This window comes from Erythranthe guttata, chromosome 14 (genome assembly GCF_056151865.1).
Source record: "Erythranthe guttata isolate IM_541 chromosome 14, IM_541, whole genome shotgun sequence".
Classification (NCBI taxonomy): Eukaryota; Viridiplantae; Streptophyta; class Magnoliopsida; order Lamiales; family Phrymaceae; genus Erythranthe; species Erythranthe guttata.
The window spans coordinates 20,025,559-20,041,807 of record NC_142546.1 but is presented as its reverse complement, the minus strand read 5'-3'; the positions used below and the strand labels follow the sequence as shown (position 1 = coordinate 20,041,807).

General features: G+C 35.7%; 2 protein-coding genes across 2 annotated transcripts; both read left to right on the top strand.

The window, feature by feature from the left end:
* Nucleotides 1-40: 40 nt before the first annotated feature.
* TTN8 (Structural maintenance of chromosomes (SMC) family protein) lies at nt 41-10,036 on the top strand. Its single transcript, XM_012973500.2, has 18 exons — nt 41-779; nt 1,534-1,770; nt 1,980-2,210; nt 2,983-3,221; nt 3,326-3,592; nt 3,678-3,948; nt 4,790-4,914; nt 5,564-5,673; nt 5,750-5,857; nt 5,946-6,085; nt 6,288-6,377; nt 6,449-6,657; nt 7,215-7,384; nt 7,524-7,633; nt 7,749-8,128; nt 8,973-9,251; nt 9,462-9,689; nt 9,779-10,036. The coding sequence occupies exons 1-18, from the start codon at nt 342-344 to the stop codon at nt 9,825-9,827; spliced, it is 3,681 nt and encodes a 1,226-aa protein (XP_012828954.2). The 5' UTR covers nt 41-341; the 3' UTR covers nt 9,828-10,036.
* A 1,066-nt stretch (nt 10,037-11,102) lies between these two features.
* On the top strand, nt 11,103-13,282 carry LOC105950149 (11S globulin seed storage protein Ana o 2.0101). Its single transcript, XM_012973468.2, has 4 exons — nt 11,103-11,505; nt 11,575-11,846; nt 11,946-12,431; nt 12,717-13,282. Exons 1-4 carry the CDS (start codon nt 11,202-11,204, stop codon nt 13,113-13,115), a joined length of 1,461 nt encoding a protein of 486 aa, XP_012828922.2. The 5' UTR covers nt 11,103-11,201; the 3' UTR covers nt 13,116-13,282.
* Nucleotides 13,283-16,249: the final 2,967 nt, after the last annotated feature.

Sequence of the window (16,249 nt, the reverse complement as noted above, 5' to 3'; positions counted from 1 at the left end):
AATTCTCTAAAATCGCATTTTCCAGGATCATTGAACTACAAGTACAGTAGTAATCGCTCTGATTAAACGTGCACACATTTCCATTTTCTCTCCTCTCTCTCTCTCTCTCTCTCTCTCTCTCTCTCTTTGGCGCTTCCTTCCCTCACTTCAGACATGGAAATTCCTTGCTGATTTTTTTTCCCTCTAAAAAATCCCCGCCTCTCCCGTAAACCCCAGAGACCATATTCCACTTCTCAATTTTGAATTTCCACGCTTCTCTCCTCCCCAAACTCTTCATTTTTTTCCACCCCCAAACAAAACCCCCCAATTTTCGAAATTCTAGGGTTTCCATTCCCACCAAAATGCCGTCCCTTCCCATCTCCGGCAAAATCATCCGGCTGGAGCTGGAGAACTTCAAATCCTACAAGGGCCACCAGATCATCGGCCCCTTCTACGATTTCACCGCCATAATTGGGCCCAACGGCGCCGGGAAGTCTAATTTAATGGACGCCATAAGCTTTGTCCTCGGTGTCCGTACCGGTCAGCTGCGTGGGGCTCAGTTGCGGGACCTTATTTATGCGTTTGACGACCGTGAGAAGGAGCAGAGGGGACGTAGGGCATACGTCATGCTCGTCTACCAGCTTCCCGACGGTTCGGAGATTGAGTTCACTCGGTCTATTACTACTGCTGGTGGTAGTGAGTACAGGATTGGGGACCGCATCGTCAATTGGGATGACTACAATGCAAAGCTCAAGTCGCTTGGTATCCTTGTTAAAGCTCGGAATTTCCTCGTTTTTCAGGTTATTATTTCTTCACTGAGTTAATTCCTTTTTTTTTGTGTGTGATTTTTTTTTTTCAATTGAGTTATGCTTGTGGATAAATGTAAAAAAAATGAAGAAAAGAGTTGGAGGAAAATTCCCAAATTTTTGCTTAAGGCTGAACTGGAATGATGAAAGCCGTGTTGCTACTATCATCTTAGAAATCAGAACAGGTGAACTGTTAGGAGTGTTGTTCATTTAAGAGAGTGCAGGTGAGGTGGATGTAATGGTAAAATTTAGAAAATAAGTTGGTATTGATGTAGGATTAAGGCAGAAATAGTGGAAGACGATAATGATGAGATGATTCCCCCTAGTCATTCAAACACGAGCCCGATTTTCTTGTATGCATGTGCTCACCATCTGTAAGGTTTACATGTATCAGTGTATTCCTCATCTACTAATATATTTAATTTCTCTTTTATCTGATTATAACGCTTTCTGGGACAGAGAGAGGCAACAATGTGAACTTAAGCAGATGTGCATTTAAATATATCTTATAAAATATAAGTCAATAAATTTTTCCAAGTAGGGTCTAGAGATCATGCATATATGTGTTTCATTGCATATACAATTTACCCAGGTTAATTGTAATGGGAAGTTCTAGAATAATCTGAAAGTGCTCTAGCGTCTCAATCGACGACTTGTAGAAGGACATATAATGAAAAAATCTTGAATTTGATTTGAATTATGGGCTTGGTTGTGTTCTTCTGCATAATGAATTCTTTTTATGACTCAGGGTGACGTGGAGTCCATTGCTTCTAAGAATCCTAAGGAACTGACAGCCCTTATTGAACAAATCTCTGGCTCTGAAGAACACAAGAGGCAGTATGAAGAACTGGAAGTACAAAAGGCCGAAGCTGATGAAAAGGCTGTGCTTGCTCATCAGAAAAAGAAAACAATTTCAGCAGAGAAAAAGCAGAAGAAGATGCAGAAAGAGGAGGCTGAAAAGCATCTCAAATTACAAGAGCAACTGGTTCGCATTATCCTTGCATTTTTATATTGTGTCTTTAATTTCACATAAATATTTTACTATTACATTTTATTGGTGATAGACCCTTTGAATAATGCGAAGTTCAAGTCAATGGTTGATCATATATTTCAAGATTTAGGGGAATGTTTTTGGTTGTTGATCTAGAAGAGATGATTATAGTACTAAAATCTCTTTCCCATATCACCCTGCAGAAATCTTTGAAGCAGGAACATTTTCTTTGGCAACTGTTAAACATAGAGAAAGATATTGAAAAAGCTAATGAGGACATGGATGCTGAAGACAATAGCCTGAAAGAAATTTTGCATGAATTGGATAATTATGAAGCTGAAGCAAGGAAAAAGAATAAAGAACAAGCTGGATATATGAAAGAGATTCAACAATGTCAGAGAAGGATCAAAGAGAAACAAAGTAGGCTCGATAACGTAAGATATCTCTCTTTAACTCCGTGTTTTACATGTTCTTTTGTTCTACTTAATTTCTATTCTTCTTTGCAATGATGGGTAAAGCCATTCAGCTGGCTTAGTTCATGCATAAAATTTGGAGTGCAGCAAGTTAACCCTACATAAATTAGGGGGTAAAGCAGAAGTTCTGGAAAAGGAGGGCGAGGGTGACAGAAAATTAGAGCAGTGTAGACTTTACAAATGCATAAAGGATTTGTCATTTATAAAGGATAGAGCCAGTGGATGCTCTCACATTTCCTATATCCATAGACCTAAAATCAACTCATACGTGAATTTTGATAGCACAATAGGCTCATTTTTGAGTTCTAATGATTGGAATTTTAAAGGATGTCATTTATAATTCGTGCTTGCAATGAACTTCATCCGAAGTTACGAGGTATTTGGAAGATACTGAATCTGGAAATGCTCTAAGGTCTATACAACCAAAGTGCCAAACAAACCAGGATTAGCCAAACTGTATCAGATTGTTTTCTAGTAGATCCAAGCCAAACTTTTGTTAAGCAATGTGTATGTGTCAGAAGTTGAAAGACCGTACTGAGTTTCTGCCTGTAGATCTTGGGTTCTGGACTGACGTGCCTGCAGTTTGTTGTAAAGAGTAAATTTTTGTCTTTATGGTCGTTCTGCTCCTTGTTTGGTTTCCTATTTTCTCGGTGCTGTTGCAAATAGTTATGTGATTTATGTGACTGGCACAGGTCAATAACAGTGTCCCATTTTCATCTTTTGTATGCTGCAGCAATCTGAGCTTGTGAAGTTGAAGGAAGAGATCGCTCGTATCACGTCAAAAATAAAAAGTGCGAATAAGGAGCTAAGTAAGAAAAAAGAAGAAAAGAGGAGACATGCTCAGGAGCTTGAGAAACTTGATAATGACTTGAAGGATGTGACTAAGCAACTTGAAGACCTCCGTGAAAAAAGTCAAGGTGCTGGTGGAAAGCTTCAGTTAGTTGATAGTGAATTGGAGACATATCATCAGATGTGAGTCTATTCTTTTTTTTTCCCCCTTAACTTAATCACTCATCTCATTTCTTGTCTAACGGTTTCTAAAGACACCTTAGATTCTAATTGCAAGTCTTTTGCAGTAAAGAGGAGGCCGGGATGAAAACTGCAAAACTAAACGACGAGAAAGAGGTTTTAGACAGGCAACAAAACGCTGATACTGAAACAAAGAAAAATTTGGAAGAAAATGTTCAACAGTTGGAAAATCGAAAGCAGGAACTAGAGTCGCAGGAGAAGCAAATGCAAACCAGACTGAAGAAAATTCTTGATTCAGTTGGGAAGCATAAGGAAGATCTTACAAAAGTGCGGAAGGAACAACGTGAGATGAAAGATAAACTCGTCGATTCTAGGTTAGCCCAACTCCCATGCTCTTACATATCACTTGCTTCGAGAATCATTACACTTTGAGTTACTTACTTGGCACGTTTACTCCAGGCGCAAATATGATATGTTGAAGGCAAAAATTAATGATTTAGATAATCAGCTACGGGAATTGAAGGCTGATAGAAATGAAAATGAGAGAGATGTCAGGTTGTCTGAGACAGTTAAAACCCTCAAGCGCCTCTTCCCTGGTGTCCGTGGCCGCATGACTGAACTCTGTAGGACAACACAAAAGAAGTATAACCTTGCTGTCACTGTTGCTATGGGTAGATTCATGGATGCGGTAGTAGTGGAGGATGACCAGACAGGAAAGGAATGCATCAAGGTAAATTTAATGATCTTAAGAGATTATTATAGTTGTGTCAGTTTTAGTAATGGTCTCTGTGTACTTCTGTTTTCTAGATAGTGAATCAAATGTAATTGACTGGACTCATTCTTATAATTAAAACCTAAGACTCATGTGCCGCTTAATATTATATGGAAATTGTTGACTGTTTACAAAATTCATGCAGCTTTACTAGATTTTCTGAGTCATATCTGCCAGGTTTATAGAAAAGCTTTATCTGTATTGAGCTTAATGTTCGTGTGTTTTTCCAGTTTGTTTAGCGTATCATATACTTGAACAGCCTACTAAATTTCTGCAAAACTTATGTTGACTCAATTAAGAGTTGTAGCTCTTTTTGCATCCTTCTGTCCTGAACTTCTGTATGGAGGCGCAAGTCCTGAATGATTTATATGGATTGCCAAGCTCACAACTTTATTTGACAAATTTCCAGCTGATAGCCCCTGATCATTTTATATGGATTGCATCCTTTGATGTCTTTTTTCCTAAAAAAAACATCTCGCAATTATAAATTCTTGAAATTTAAGTTCTGGAAATAACCAGCTACCTTTGGCTGAACATGTCTATAAAGTTCACTGTTGGTGCAATTTTACATATTATGCTAATGCTGTGTATCATCTATGCGTTCAACTTGTGGTAGTAAATTCTCCTTTTCTTTTGAATACGAGACTGACCAAAATCAATATTTTTTTATGAAGTTTGGGTTTTATTAAGCTGTTACAATTGTTTTAGCTGAAAATATTTGTTTGTTTTATTTACAGTATTCTTAATTAATGTTTAAATGGGTTACTTGTTTGTGACTGGCCCGTTTGCTTGTTTGCAGTATTTGAAAGAACAGAGGCTGCCCCCACAGACATTTATACCTCTTCAGTCAGTGCGTGTGAAGCCAGTAACAGAGAGGTTGCGCACCTTGGGGGGAACTGCAAAACTGGTCTTTGATGTCATAGAGTATCCTATACTAGAGCTTTTCCATTCAGTTATTTTGTTCATTATATGCAACAATAAGAGAATTAAAAACTATGTTTTACCTGATTTTGAGATTTATATCCAAGTGAATATTACGTTGGACTACTTCTTAAGCACAATATGCCATGCTGCATACACGATATTTCATTGAGCCTTATGTATTTCATTCACCTACCATTTCTTTATCACTGGTTCTATTTTTTTCTTCTCCATATCAATAAATTAGATACCTTGAAATATGTTGGGAAACACATTTTTTAACTTTTTGTTTCAGAGAGTTCCTCTTTCCACTGTAAATATCATCTCACTGAACTAGTTACTATAATATATATGATTATGTGTATCATGTAATTCTGTCTTGGTGTTTGAGTTTTCAGAATCTTTATAAAGATGTTAATTATATGACTTCTTTGTTTTATTGTTTCATGCATTTGATCTTATGAGCTAAATGTTTATGTTAACTTTGTATATAACTTAGTGCTAAATGGAAGGCTTAGAATGCTGGCTTCCTTTCATGGCCACCTATTCATCCTTGAGCTTCAGTGGTTAAAATGTTAAAGAAAAGCGTCTTATTGGTGTAGGTTAATTTTCCGCAGTGTTGTTCTTTTTGTTTATTCCTTGATAACAACAGATTTGATCGTGTGCTCGAAAAAGCTGTTGTTTTTGCTGTTGGAAATACCTTAGTTTGTGATGACCTCAATGAAGCTAAGCGTCTTAGCTGGAGTGGGCAGAGATTCAAAGGTATAATAGTTGATTTATCTCTATAGATGCTGAGCTGACTTATAGGATTTATCTTTCTCCTATTATTTTGAGACAGTTGTGACTACTGATGGGATCTTATTGACTAAATCTGGTACAATGACTGGTGGCACAAGTGGCGGAATGGAAGCACGTTCACACAAATGGGATGACAAGAAAGTTGAAGGTTAGTGGAGTTGAATTTTAAGTGTTGCACTTGCTTTCTGTATGCAACTGATCTTGTTATTTAACGCCACAAATATTACCTTTAATAGGTCTTAAAAGGAAAAAAGAAGATCTGGAGGTCGAATTGGAAGAGCTTGGTTCAATAAGGGAAATGCAGCTTAAGGAATCCGAAGCGTCTGGAAAAATTAGTGGCCTTGAAAAGAAGATTCAGTATACAGAAATTGAGAAGGTTAGTACTATTTCTTCTCTTATGGAGTTTTCTGCATGCTGTTTTATATTCACAAATTTAGAATTGGGTTTCTAACAAAATAATACTTAGTTATTTATTGCATCGTGTAAAATGATATATCGGACCTCCTACTTTGTGGTCCTTCTCTTTGTGTTCGTCGGATGCTGCATCATATGATTTTATCACTGAAAATCTTATGCAGAAAAGTATTGAAGATAAACTGAATAAATTAAAGGTGGAGAAGCGAAATATTGAGGACGAAATCGGCCGTGTCAAGCCTGAAGTTCAAAAGGTGCCTTTTGGCCTTTCATATGTTTATTTCCTGTTCATCAAGTACCTATATATTTCTTGGTTTTCTTGCAGTTGGTAAATGTTATCACCACAAGGGCATCAAAGATCCTGTCACTAGAGCAGAGGATCAATGATATTGTTGACCGAGTCTACAAGAAATTTAGCGAGTCTGTTGGCGTAAAAAATATTCGTGAATACGAAGAAAGCCATCTCAAGGCTATTGAGCAGATAGCTGCAGAAAGATTTAACTTGCATAAGCAGCAATCGAAGCTCAAATATCAGTACGTATATGCCTTTTCATTTGCAGATTCTGATGATACTGTTTTATAAGCATGTCAATTGGATTTGGAAGTTCATTCCATCTATGACCTTAATTTCCATGAACTTTCAACGTTGTTGCCTGCGCTATTGCAAATGAAAATGGTGCTCTCTTTATGAAAGGAAATATAAGAACACAATTTTGAAACAAAAAAAATTGTAGTTCTATATTGAGTTCATCCAGATTGCCTATCTAGTCCCCCATTGAGCTATGATTTAGTCCCTGAAAACCATACTCTATCTAGCCTTCCATTTTCTCTAGGTGATGGGAGTGTTTGCCTGGAAAGCCGGGGCTGAATTTCTTGACCTAATAAATAGCCTATCAATCATAATTAAGCAAGTACCTGGATTAGATTGTAAGTGTACAAACTGACGAAGGTAAAGAGGGGAAAAACTGAATTAATGTTATGCTATGGGTATTACATCCTAATTTCTTGTTATTCAAATGGACATATACTGAAATATAGTATGATAAAGGGATCCTTTTAAACTTATCCTTATATCCATTTCATGTGGCTAGGTTGGAGTATGAAAAAAAACTAGACGTGGGTGCACGTATTACCAAGCTGGAATCAACAGTTCTTAACTTAAAAAAAAATCTGAAAGAAGTTGAAGAAAAGCAGAATAAATTGAAATCAGCTACGGAGACAGCAAATTCTGAGATTGGAGATTTAAATGAAGAAGTGCAGGGTACTTTAATTTTCTCATTATGTTTTATACGTTTCTGATTTCATTAAAGCCTTAAACTGATTGCACCAAAAGCCGTTTATGGTTGTGTTATATAGCGATCAATTTGAGAACTGTTCAAGTCCATTTCTCTTCTTATTAGATTGGAAGGCCAAAGCAGAGGAGTGCGAAAAGGATATTCAGGTATGGAAGAAAAAGATCTCTGCTGCTACATCAAATATCACCAAGCACAATCGGCAAATTAAGTCTAAGGTTAGTCGTAAAGGGTGATTTTCTTTAAAAAACGCTTGGGAACTATTGGATTATCTTCTTACATTATCTTTAGAAGGAGCTAATAATTAAGTTACATTGCTGTGAAAATTTACAGGAGACTCTGATAGAGCAGCTTACTCAGCGGAAGCAAGAAATAGTGGAAAAGTGTGAACTAGAACAAATAGACCTTCCGACAGTTTCCGACCCTATGGAGACTGAGTCATCTTCCCAGGGACCAGTTTTTGATTTTAGTTCGCTGAATAGATCGCTTCAGCAGAAGTCAAAACCGTCTGAAAGGGATAAGATTGAAGCAGAATTCACACAGAAAATATCTTCCTTGATGTCTGAAATTGCAAGAACTGCCCCAAATATGAAGGCACTGGATCAGTATGACGCAGTATTGGAGAAGGAAAAAGCCGCGTCCAAAGAATGGGAAGCAGCTAGAGATGAACAGAACAGAGTAACTGTTGAATACAACAAAGTCAAGCAAATGAGGTACTACATGAAATTCTATAAAGAAGATTTCATATCGTCGGAGATAACCTAATTAGAACTACACAGTAATTAATTAAGTATTATACGCCCATGACATGCATTGTCCTTATTGGACCAGATTATGATACTGGATTTTGTTGCAACTAGTGTTTGATGAGGGAAGTTCTTCCCGTACGTCACCTTTTTGGCAAGGGGGAAGTCCATCCCTGCCTCACATCTGATTACTTTCTAATAGTGGCAGTTGAACCTAAGAATTTTCTGATATCGAGTATTCTCCTTGTAGACACAGTACAATATTGAGCGGCGTTGGTCATGGCCTAAACGATATTTTAGAAGCTCATAAAGGTGCATTTATAGGAACTATAAACCTTAACAATGAAAACGTGATAGGTTGAGATCTTTCGTTTAACTTGTGGAAAGAGTTTTTAGGAACATGCCTACAGTGTGCATCTAGGAATTTTGCCTAGGCTGTTTGAGACAACAGAAACTTCAAAACCTTTTATTACTGTTCTTTTGGTTCTTTGCATAGTTAAATGGTCTTCGCTGCCTTTCTGTATCCTATTCCCTTAGGCTCGAAGAAGATGAGAATGCTTCAGTTTTATGTACTATTGTAGTGTGATTGTTCGGTGCATTTGGTCCAAATGTAGCCATATCATAAATTGCTTTTTTGACATTTTAATTTGTCTGTGCGTGGGGTTCATGTACTACATCTTCTTCTTATGATCTTCCAGCCTTCCAAAGGCATTTTCTTCCTCTTGATTTTACTTCAGTACCAAATCAATAATGTATAATGTCTTAGAATTCTTCAACTTAATGCTACTGCTGATTTTCATGTTGGATCCAGGCATGAACTATTTATGGATGCTTTTAACCACATCTCCAGTAACATAAACAAAATATACAACGAACTGACAAAGAGCAATACACAATCGGTGGGTGGGATTAGCAGTACCCATGCAGTGGGTGGAACAGCACATCTGAACTTGGAAAACCCCGACGAGCCATATCTATATGGCATCAAGTACAGTGCCATGCCACCTACTAAGCGATATCGAGATATGCCACAGCTATCTGGTGGTGAAAAAACTGTTGCTGCACTTGCATTGCTCTTCTCTATCCACAGGTATATGCACAAATCAAAACCAAACAGCTTTGGCCTAACTCATTCCATAGTGAAATTATCTGTTTTTGCTTCAATTATTTGTGATATTTCCGAGGTTACTCAACGTGTTAATGAAATTGTAGTTTTAGGAGATCTATTTTGAGGTAACTTACTACTCACCTTATAACTCTTAACTGATTTATTTCTTTCCTTAAAATGCGGGGTTCGCAGTTTCAAGCCTTCACCATTTTTTATACTGGACGAAGTGGATGCTGCGTTGGATAATTTAAACGTTGCAAAAGTTGCTAGCTTTATCCAATCAAAATCTTGTGGAGGGGCAAGGTTGGAACGGGATGTTGAATTGGGGTCCGGGTTCCAGAGCATTGTGATATCTCTCAAGGATAATTTCTACGACAAAGCTGAAGCTTTGGTTGGTGTTTATCGCGATTCTGACAAAGGGTGAGAAAATCTATCTTAATGTTGCATTGTTCGATTCATTTGATTTCTTCAGTTACGCTGACTGTGAAGTTGACCCGTTTATCTTCCAGGTGCTCGAGGACATTGACCTTTGACTTGACAAAGTACCGCGAGTCATGAGAGAGGCTCAAATCAGGACTGTTGGAAATGTGTATGTATTAGGGAAATAACTGAGATTTCAGTATTAAGTAAAATGTACATGATCAGGAAATTTGTTAAGAGTGAGTAGCTTAAATAATTAACAGGTAGGTGTATTTGATTTTATAATCTTCCACAAAACCTCGTTATTATCGATCAATCTAACGGACAATAACAGTTATGCAGTTAAATTTATCGTCTTTGAATGTCGTTAAGATTTTATTTTCCGACGACAAGTTATTGTTAGGATGCAAATTTTAATTGAATTATTCCAATTCTGTCAATTTTGATTTGAAATATTCTCTTTCATTCTATTTTTGAAATTTAGTTCTCATTTTTCAAAAAAATAATAATAGTTTAGATCGGAACTGAAAGTACATATAAAGTTACTTGAAATTTTGATTCCTCGTTTAATTTTAATTTCTAACGATATTCTGAAAATTCTGATTTGTTTTTTAAAAGTACATGTATAATTTAATATTACTATATATTCACATAGATGGGTGGAGATTGGAATGGAATTTCGAATTCCGCCAATTTTGATTCGGAAATATTCGAATTTGAACTCTATTTTTCATTCCAATTTCTGATATGATTTTAGCTCCGACTACTTCTATGGTTTTTTTTAAATATATAATATAATTTTATGACATATTTTATAATTCCATAATATAATTTATGTCATATTTTATATGAAAATTATAAATACCGAACGGTCAAGTAAATAATAACCTTAGAAAAGATTAATTGGTGTCATAAAGTTTATGTTACATTTTTCTTACATTTTTCATTATAAGAAAATCTATGTTTTATTGTTCCTACATGTGTTTTTATTTATTGCGTTTTGTCGATATCTCTTTTGGATTGTAAAAAAAAAAAAAAAAATAGAAAATATTGTGAAAATTTTCATTATATCCGAATTTGGAACAATAGATTATTATAAACTAATGTAATATTCGAAATTCCGCCGATTTTGAGTCATTCAGAAACCATAATGAATTTTTGAAAGCTCATATGATAGGTATTTAATCATAACAAAAAAAAAACATATAAATATATATTAAAAAAAAAAAAAAAAACCTAGTGAAATACAGACAGAAAAATGCAGTGGTTATAAAATCATCAGAAGAAGGAAGACAGCTGCCCCTGAAAAAAATCATAGGTGTAAGCCATCAAGACATGAACACACATGCACGCTGCAAAATGTCGAAACACCTTCTACTATGTGTCATTTCCACACACCCACGTACACCCCCTTCTTCATTTCTCCACTACTATAAATATCACGCATTCCCCACTCGCCACTTCTCATCATCATCAACAATATATAATCACCATCATCCATCGATATATATAATGGCGATGCAGAAGCTCTTTCTCTCTCTATCCAGCTGCTTTCTCCTCCTCTCCACCACCCTCACCTTCGCCGCTCAATCTCAATCATGGCAACAGCAGCAGGGCCAGTGCCACATCTCCCGAATCAACGCTCAGGATCCTTCCTACCGCCTCCGCGCCGAGGGCGGTGTTTCCGAGTTCTGGGACCATAACTCCGACGAGTTCCAGTGCGCCGGCGTTGCCATCCACCGCCACACCCTCCGTTCTAAAGCCCTCATGCTCCCCGCCTATCACAACGCCCCTCTTCTCGCCTACGTTCTCAAAGGTATATCTACATATATATATATATTAATGGTGATTGCATGCAGTTAATATATTAATGATTGAATTGCAGGTGAGGGAATATTTGGGGTGATGATTTCGGGTTGCCCCGAAACATTCGAATCATCCCAACAAACCCAACGACAATCCGAGGAGGAGGGTTCTGGCAGAAGACAGAGGTTCTTGGACCGCCACCAGAAAATCGGACAATTCCGACAGGGTGACATTCTGGCCATACCCGCCGGCGCTGCTCACTGGGCTTACAACACCGGCGACCAAGAATTTGTCGTTGTCGTTTTGCAAGACACCACCAACAACGCCAACCAACTCGACCAAAACCCCAGGGTAATATATATATATATATATACACAAGCATAAAAAAATATTTTTAATACATTAAACCTCTATTTAATTTGTTGATGTTCTACTGCTATATGTTGGCAGTCTTTCTTCCTGGCCGGAAACCCTGGAACGCCGGGACAAGAGCAGGAGCAGAGCCATGGCAGCGGCAGGCGCGGCGGCGAACAACGTCAGTACGAGCTGGGGAATGTTTTCAGGGGATTCGATGTTCAGACACTGGCCGAGGTTTTCGGAGTTGACGAGGAGACGGCGAGGAAGCTCCAGGGTGAGAATGACGAGAGAGGGCACTTGATCATTGTCGAGAAGGGTCTTCAGGTGATCACTCCGCCTCTCGCCGGAGAGGAGTATGGCCGCGGAGAGGAGTACGGCCGCAGGGAGGAGGGCTACGGCGGCCGTGATAACGGCGTCGAGGAAACCATTTGCTCCGCCAAGATCAGAGAGAACATCAACAACCCATCACGCGCCGACATCTACAACCCTAAAGCCGGCCGCTTGACCACCGTCAACAGCCTCACCCTCCCCATCCTCGGCTTCTTCCAGCTCAGCGCCGCCCGTGGTGTCCTTTACAGGGTACATACGTAACTAATTATACATACAATATATATACATATATATACACAGTCGTCACTAGAGAAATTCTATTAATTTAGCGAATTATTAAGTTATATTATGGAGTCGAGAATATAATACTCGAGTATTATTTAAGCTCGGTTATTAATTTATTGAGTATTAATTTACCGAGATTCTACTGGGTATATATATACCCAAGATTAATTATTGGTACATATATACCCAAGATTAATTACTTGTATGTAAAAATTAAAATTAAAATTATTAATTGGTGATTTGTTTCAGAATGCAATAATGGCGCCGCATTGGTACGTGAACGCACACAGCATAGTGTACGTGACGCGCGGCGAAGGGAGGATGCAGATAGTGAACCACAGAGGAGAGGCGGTGTTCGACGGGCAAGTGGGAGAGGGTAAGGTGGTGGTGGTGCCGCAGAATTTTGCGGTGGTGAAGCGCGCCGGAGATGAGGGATTCGAGTGGGTGGAGTTCAACACGAACGACAACGCGATGATCAACACCTTGAGCGGCCGCACCTCCGCCATGAGGGGACTTCCGGCGGACGTGGTGGCCAGTGCTTACCAGATATCGAGGGAGGAGGCGGAGAGACTCAAGTTTTCGAGGAGGGAGACGTTGTTCTTCAGCGGCAGCTCCTCCGCCGGAAGGGGAAGAGTTGCTTCTGCTTGATTAAATTAAATGTTAATTAATTAAGCAGATATTTCATGTTGATGTTATGTTGTTTTAAGGGTAATTAGGTAAATAATAATTAACCTAAGTATGAGCCTACTTTGTGGCGTTTTTCTTATTCCAAGTTGATGATGATCTGTATGAATAAAGAGCTGAGGTTATATTAATTGTGCTACTCGGATTACTTAATTAGTAGTCTCAAACAAATTAATTAATTACCCTTCTTTATTTACACTTCCTAAACTCTAAATTAAATCAAATTATTTGGAATTAAGAAAAGAAGAGTTATCTGTTTTTTTATTTACTTTTTATATAATTTTTTTATAATAAAAAAACTGATAAAAGGAAATATTGTTAGTCACACAAAAACAAAACTAATTAAAGGAAATATTGTTAGTCACACAAAAACAAAACTCAAAGCATACTGTTCGATATTTGATTTTCGAATCAAATATTTATTAATTCTTTGACTTTCTTAATTTCCAAAGTAATATCATTTTATCATTTATTATTATTTGGATTTAATTGTTAGAGTAAGTGGGCGGTTATTGTTTAGCTCAGTGGATAATTAGCTTAAAACATATGCTTAATTTATCCATAACTCATTATTCCAGTAACTCTTTATCTTCTCTTAGTGTGCTATTTTCGTGCAGGACATGATCATGTGACATGTCGTGAACTCTATAAATAGGAGAAGATACAAGTTCATTTGTACCAATTTCTAACGAGAATCAAGAGCAAGAAGTACCAATTTGTCTACAACACCTTGTATTCTTTATAGATTTCTCGTTACAAAATTGAGTCTGTTTTGTATTAAATTCTATTGAATACTAACTTGTTAACCTATTGAAAAAATGAGTCCCCTCTCCTTACATGAGTTTGTCAGATGAGGAGGGTCTTGCTAATTTTTCATATTTTAACATTGAGTAAATGGAAATACCCAAAACCAAACTGAAAAAAGAAGAAAAAAATAAAAATAAAAGGAAATATATACCTTCACAATTGTTCATTCTAGAAGATATGAACCATGGGGTAACGGCTACGAAGCAAAAGATTTGAACATGTCAGTTGTCACGTGCAAGCATGTGACCATCACCATTCAACACATGATTTTAGTTTACATCACAAAAGTGTATTACCCACCCCCATGGCCTCTTTTGGTTTCTTTAGAGCATCTTCCAACGTCATCACTATTTTTTCACCAAATCCTATTTTTTGTGGTGAAAAAATGGGTTTATCTCCCACCCTTAGCACAATATTCTACAATTTCACTACTTTTGGTGAAAAAATAGTATATTTAGTCTCCCATCAATTCTATCAAATTTTACACCAAATAATAAAATAATAATATTTCACCATTTTCCTATTTATAGAGAATAAAAATTGGTTTGGTCTCCCATGATATTTCACCAAATATATCACAAAATTATAAATTTAATGTTAATCATAATTTTAGTGTATTTTAATTTTAAAAATGTTGATTATAAATCCGATTATAAGTAATAATTTTATTAATTATATAATCTTAAAATTGTGATAAATTTCAAAAAAAAACTATTGAAACATGAATGAAAATCAACGTAAATTATTATACATATAATAAAATCACACATAAACATAATTTCATAACTTAATGCATAAAAATATAACAACAAAATTAATAAAAATAATTTCATAACTTAATGCTAACTAAGTAGTTTATGTGTATTTTATTTATATAATTTGTCTTGTAATTTGTTTTGTGACGTTATAATGTTATGTTTTAGATGTTAATTTTCTGATAATAAATATATTTATTGTTTAAACATATAACTTATTAGAGCCAAACATATTTTTATTTAATAATAATAATAATAATAATAATAATAATAATAATAATAATAATAATAATAATAATAATAATAATAATAATAATAATAATAATAATAATAATAATAATAATTATTATTATTATTATACTAATATAATTTCTATAAATATATTATATACTAATATACTAAAATATTTATATATTATCATATTCATTAATTAACACTAATATATTTACTATAAATATGTTCATAAATTGGTAATCACGTGAAATTAGCTAATATAATAATTTTATATGCTAATTATAAAATGGTGTTAATTACACCAAATTCTATTTTAATTTCTATATTTGATATGAAAAATATGATTTGGTGGAAAAAATGGTAAAATGGTGGAAGGGTGGGAGATGCAAATTTCTTCACCAAAAAAATTGGTGAAAATATAGGATTTGGTAATATGGTGATATAATTTTTGACCACAATGGGAGACTAAAATCAAATTATCATAATTTTAGGTGTAATGACGATTTAGTGATTTAGGCTGGGAGGTTAAAAACACCTAAATTAGGTGTAAAAAATAGGAAATGATGTAGGATGGAAGATGCCCTAAGAACCGGATTTTAAAGATTCCTGCTTATATAGATTATAGATGACTTCTTTTAGTTTTTAATCTATTTTTAAATATAACTTATGTTTTTTATTTTTTAAAATAATTTTCGTTTTTATAATTATAATTTCAAAAACACATCGACAACAATTTTTTTTTGGTTTAATTTAAACTTACTTTTAAAAGTTAAAGTATCGTACGCTTGCTAATAATCGTACTTCGTGGGCGTATACGTGTATTGAAATGATGTCTCCCCATGGGCGTATAGGTGTATATGTATTAGTGTGTCTCGTTTTTTAATAATCATACTACGTGGGCGTCTACGTGTATTGAAATGATGTTTCCCCGTGGGCGTATACGTGTATGTGTATTAGTGTGTCTCGTTTTTGTATGTGTTACATAAGGTTATAACAGTAGTAGATTGTATTCGTATTTTTGGCAGATTGTACCCTGAAAATATGCATTTTGACGCAATACACCATAAAATAACAATTTTGACATAACACACCTCAAGATTACAATTTATTTTATGTGTTGCGCCCATGTTAAATTTCAAGAGGATCACCAGAAAAAATAAATAAACAAGTAGTTAGGGGTAAAGTTGGCACGTAACTATTTTCCTCTTAAAAAGAAATAGATAAAATAAGAGTACATCAAATAAATATATATTTTATAAAATAATTATTATATTTTGTATTTCTTACAAAGCATGAATTTCA

What these genes read in the sequence shown, in the direction of transcription:
- TTN8 (XM_012973500.2), top strand. Translation starts at nt 342, where the DNA reads ATGCCGTCCCTTCCCATCTCCGGCAAAATCATCCGGCTGGAGCTGGAG. An exon ending in TCAAATTACAAGAGCAACTG is followed by an intron (nt 1,771 to 1,979) that starts GTTCGCATTATC and finishes ATCACCCTGCAG; the next exon opens with AAATCTTTGAAGCAGGAACA. An exon ending in TTGCTCTTCTCTATCCACAG is followed by an intron (nt 9,252 to 9,461) that starts GTATATGCACAA and finishes CGGGGTTCGCAG; the next exon opens with TTTCAAGCCTTCACCATTTT.
- LOC105950149 (XM_012973468.2), top strand. Translation starts at nt 11,202, where the DNA reads ATGGCGATGCAGAAGCTCTTTCTCTCTCTATCCAGCTGCTTTCTCCTC. An exon ending in TCTCGCCTACGTTCTCAAAG is followed by an intron (nt 11,506 to 11,574) that starts GTATATCTACAT and finishes ATTGAATTGCAG; the next exon opens with GTGAGGGAATATTTGGGGTG. An exon ending in AACTCGACCAAAACCCCAGG is followed by an intron (nt 11,847 to 11,945) that starts GTAATATATATA and finishes ATATGTTGGCAG; the next exon opens with TCTTTCTTCCTGGCCGGAAA.